General features: G+C 39.4%; 1 protein-coding gene across 1 annotated transcript; it reads right to left on the reverse strand.

The window, feature by feature from the left end:
- Positions 1–139: 139 nt before the first annotated feature.
- LOC145897023 (solute carrier family 22 member 4-like) lies at positions 140–4,442 on the reverse strand. The gene is made up of 11 exons (XM_082985178.1): positions 4,147–4,442; positions 3,863–3,998; positions 3,477–3,550; positions 3,230–3,333; positions 2,856–3,010; positions 2,309–2,477; positions 1,829–2,050; positions 1,411–1,625; positions 1,101–1,283; positions 819–957; positions 140–601 (listed from the first exon to the last, which is right to left on the reverse strand). The coding sequence occupies exons 1-11, from the start codon at positions 4,336–4,338 to the stop codon at positions 496–498; spliced, it is 1,695 nt and encodes a 564-aa protein (XP_082841304.1). The 5' UTR covers positions 4,339–4,442; the 3' UTR covers positions 140–495.
- Between the last annotated feature and the right edge of the window lie 858 nt (positions 4,443–5,300).

Below are 5,300 nucleotides of genomic sequence, written 5' to 3' on the forward strand. Positions count from 1 at the left end.
TTTCTGAATCAGTGGAGCCTGAACCGTGTGTTACTGCAGCGCATTCCTGTCTGTCATGTGGTGAACAAAACGCACTTAGGCGAGACCACGGCTAAAATTTCCCACCCGGCGGCATATTTCTTTTGAAAACCGACGAAAAGGGGGCTGCGACTAATTTTCTTCGAAAGGGGTACACCAAGGAAACAAAGTTTGAGAAACACTTTAAAGTTTGTCAATATTTCAAAAGATAAAACGTGGTTTTGGATAGTTTTGGTGTTCAAGAAGGACATATTATGCGACGACGTGTGGTAACCCCAAACAACACATAGGCTACCAAGGTCCTGGGCAAAACCTTGCTAGTCTTGGAAAAAGGCACGCGCAGATTATGGAATGAAATGTGAAACAAATAGTCACTTGTGGCAAATGCATTGTTAGGAAGCGGCAAACACGTGACAAATAGGACACTGTTCAAAAGAGCATAAGTCGGTGACAGCCAGTGTTAAAATGATTACATTTTTAAATTTGAAGCTGATTTAGGTCGCCTGCATGACCACACATGTACGTTGCTTTGTCCACACTCGCTCGGCCCCCGAAAATTCTGTACCAGCACCGTTTCCAGCTTCTATGAGCAATAAACAACATATCTTCGTTCATTATGAACATTAGGCGTCCGACTCTGACACGGTTTGACTTGTATTAAAATTAGACAAATTTGTCTTTAACTTTACTGATGAATAACAGATCTCAAAATTGTAATAAAAAATTTTCGCTAAGTTGCCCTTGATGAAAACTTAAATTAATGCACGACAGCAACGAATTGTAGATAATAATTGCTTTACCCCTCCAACGATTTTGCTTCTTCCACGGTTTGAGGTAACGGGGAGTCACCGGTCTCAGGCAACAGGAAATACAGAAGAGAAGTTAGAAGAACCAAACCCGCTGTCATGAGAGAAGCAGTCGTTGCTTTTCCACTTTCTCCTGAATAAAACCTTCATTTAAACAAAGTTATCAGGGCAAAACTATTATCAACACACACAATAAGCAGCGGAGCAAACCAGTGTTTGCGACAGTTCGAATTTATGCATTCCTTCTAAGACCAGGCGTTAAAATATAGCATATACCTGCGTGCACAATAAACGAGGAAAGAAACCCTCCAAATCTTGAAGCGATGATAACTAGAAACAAAATGCTCTGTCTTGTTTTGGTCGGGAATATTTCCAGTGTGTGCACGTAAATTACAGCCCATGATGTTCCAACCATTAATTTTCCGCACAAAGTCAGTATGATCTCCGATGCCGGATTGACTAAAAGGAGAACCATTTTTCCGATCAATCTCAAAAAGACCTTTATCCTATAAAGCACTTGGATGTCGCGTAAAATTTGTTTGCGAAATGGAACAGGGTTTTATCGGCGTCATGGATGATTACTTACATTTAGCCACAAGCGAAGCTCCTGCAATTGAAAGCGCCAAACCAATGCCAGACGCAATATAGGATATGCATCTGCCCAACTTCGCAACGAACACGTAATACACAAAAGCAGATGCGATCTCCACTAAACTTGCGTAGAACAAGTTCAAGAAGCGATTCCCGCCCAAATTGTTGTTGCTCAGAGCCAGAACAAAGTACGACAGCGAAATAACTAACCTAAAAAATGGATCGGTTTAGTTTCGTGTTGGCTTACAATTTGTCACGTAAATGTTTGTGAGGAAAACGATATGGCTCTGCTGTTATCTTTAGAGGTGGACAAGCAAACTATACGAGCCCATCATCTGACCACTGTAAATGTACAAATTGTTGTTCCATACATTACCCTCGATGAAAAGTTTGCTTCTAGCTTCGGGACTTACCAAGTTATGCAGCAGACTCCAAACCTCACTATTAACACTGGTTCACGACCGATCTTTTTAAATGTCGCCAAGACACCTAGCGGTGTTTCGGAAACAGATTCTTGGAGATCTTTCACATCTACAGGTTCCCGTTTGTTGAGTTTTGCGATTTTTTCTAGGATAGCTTGAGCCTTTTGTTCATTTTTGGAAACGAGCAACCAACGAGGACTCTCATCAATATACCTTAAAATGAGAGGGCAACCCTAAACTTCTTTTGTACCACCACCCTACATTGACAGCTGCATTTTGCTGTTTTAAAATTCATCCTGAATTCGAATCCAGGTATAGAAATTGTATTAATATTCAAGCAAACCAATATTGGCTGTGGAAGGTTGGTCAAACCCAGATAAATTCAAATTAATTTTGCTTTGACCAGACTGTGACATGAATACGACATATCTCGATCATGGTTTTTCATGGTGGTTTTCACCCTTTACTTACCATATGTAGGGAATGTAAAAGATTCCTATTAAGCCAGAGAAACGCAGAAACCATCTCCAGTCACGAAGGAAGTAGGAGATGGGCGCCAGGCTCACGTATCCAATCGAATAGCCCATTGTAAGAGAAAAGTACAAGAAAGTTCGGTGCTTTGGTGCGACGATTTCCGAACCTTAATAGAAAGAAAACTTTGCCCAGCTGCGTTTTCAAAGTTGATTTGTCATTTTTATTGTTGGTAGAATAAAATACAAATTGCAAGTGGCTTTATTATACTAAACGGGCATATAACTCCATTTTGCACTTGCTCTTAAGTACATTTCACCCTTTCGCATTTTCTTTTGTAATGCTATATAAGCGTCCAACAGATAGACAAATTAGGTTCTAATCTGCGTACCGCTAAAAAAATGCCCCGCCCCACCGTTTGGGGTTAGCATGCACCTATTATGAAACAATATGCGATTATTTTATAACAACAGTATGCTATTGCTGCATAGCCTCTATATGTCGTTTGGGATAAGTACAGTAACCAAACTGACAGAATAAAACATACCTAGGACCGATGCAACGGCGAAGTTAACAAGATTTCCAATACCAACCAGGATGCATAATATTGCATAAGAGATTTCGTCTTGTGCAAAACTTTGCCCAAATACTGCCAAGAAGGACCAAAACGTGAAGACAAGAAAAACCGGTTTTCGACCATACCTAAAACATTTTTTTTTTAAAGGTTCAACAAAACATGACTTATTTTTTTTCGGGAGCCCGTAGGCTAGACGCCAAGCAGGACGAAGAGGTGTTTGTCGACAAAACCAATTTGTTGGCATGAGAGCCTGTTTTTGATCATGCTCAAAACCCAAGGACTGTTGCAGAGATAGCCCCAAAGCAGCAAAGCACCAGCGCTATAGGGTTGGTCATTAATCTTACATGTCACTTGCCGTTCCTGCCACCACACAACCAACTATCATTCCAACGAATACGAAGGATGTGAAATACGGTTTCAACCAATCCCGATCGCACACGAGACCAAACTGTAAAGTTTAAAAAAGTGTTTCCAAATCCGTGTTTAAAATAGAAGCGGGAAAAACATTTCACTTTCAAATAATTTCGAGCTGGTTTTCTTCGAGAAAAATTTTCTAGAAAACATTCTGTCGAAAAACGATTTAAAACTTACCGCAGTTATCGCCGACTTTTCAGGTCCTTCGAACCAGTATGACTTACACGGAATAACTGATGCATTTTCCGGACCTAAATGTTTAAAATAAACTTAGAAGTTGAAGATGGTTGGGTAACTTTCGTTTTGCATTTTTCGCATCCTTACAAATGGGAGGCGCCAGGACATGTGGTTTGCGTTGTTGAATATATGAAACCCAATGCTTTACAATCTGGGCTATTGCTGGGAAAAGGGAGGCAACAGAAATGTGGATTTTGTTGTAATTAAATTGGTTGTGAATGCAAATATTCCCACCCAATATGTGGATGTATTAAATTTAACAAATTATGAGCATTGTTTTTCAGTTTTATAATGACAACAGTAAACCGCAAGTAGCATATACTTACGGTAACTATAATTTCCTGTCCACTGCGTGAGGTTGTATTGATGGCATTTACTCAATGACATTTTCCCGTGTTCATCTTCTTCCCAAGGAATGCTAACATTTAAAGCTCGGTCGAGTGCGTTGCTTTCGTTTCTCACCTTAACAAAGAGTTATTTGATAACATCTTGAGTTTACCAAAGTTATAGATTCATTCGCAAATGCGCTCCATTAAAAAACACACACCGGCAAGTGAGTGGCTATAACATTATGTGAACACATTGGAACTACTGGACAATCAAACGTTACCTTAAAATATTCTACAACTTCAGTGACGTCACAATGGTAGTTCGGGGTAAATTGAGTGATGAGAACCTGTAGGCTTAATAAAGCATTTGGTATGGATGAGAAGAACATCAACCAACAGAGTCTTTTGTCGTAGTATCCCATCCCAGATTCACGTTTACTTCCATTCTCTCCTATGGTATTTTCTTCTGTCATTTTGTGAGTGCAGATAATAATAGATTCTACGAATTGACACCACCAACACCTGACAATTTCCCCTTTTCTGTAGCTACCTGTTAAACAATACTATGCAGTATTGGGACCTTTCCAAAGTATAAACATAATTACTTTTTTGTAAACAAAACAAAAAAAATTGTAAACAAAACAGCCAGCTGTCATTAAAAGTTCATAAACATATCTGGTAAGAACAAAGGGCTTTCTGTCAATCACACTCAAACTAACACTTTAGTGCATAGTTTGGAGAAGGTATTCTTAAGTTGCTTTTGACGATAGACGTACAACAAAGTATAATAAAAAACAAGGAATAAAGCCTGAATTAAAACTGGGGCTATGTTATTTAAATGGTCGCAAGGTTGTTACGCGAGCAATGCGATAAACAGGACAAGCTAAACTTGCTCAGTCACTGCATAAGTTCGCCTGGGACATCACAAGAGAACGCAGTTTACAGCACTGGGGATTTAACAGAGGCTAAATATGGTTAGTTATTCGTTGAGATGTTTGTAAAGAAGGTAGTTTCGGCGTATGGCGTTTGCGGATTTTTTTCTTTGTCGGCATTTCGCTTTTCAAGCGGAGATTTTTCACGCATCTTTACAGCTGCAAGTCTTTAACAGTTATCCAAACTTTTGCGTACACTTTTCTGAAAATTTGAAATGCAGGATTCATTTTGCGCTGTCCACTGCAATATCGCAAGCAGCACTTGTTGTTCCTGTTTATCGTCGAAAATAAACTTCTGTTGCTCTAAACTTTAGCGACAAACGAAAACATTAATTAGCAAGTTTGTACTTTACCATAATTCAAAAATGCACATTGCCGCTATTGACGCAATCTACGCTAATGCTATTGCCGCTATGCTATTTTACTATTTAGGGGCCTTCTTGAAATTCATAGCCTTGACGGAAGTTCATAGAACACCGGTGCTTATAAAATACGCATCGAGC

This window comes from Ascidia mentula, chromosome 4 (genome assembly GCF_947561715.1).
Source record: "Ascidia mentula chromosome 4, kaAscMent1.1, whole genome shotgun sequence".
Lineage (NCBI taxonomy): Eukaryota > Metazoa > Chordata > Ascidiacea > Phlebobranchia > Ascidiidae > Ascidia > Ascidia mentula.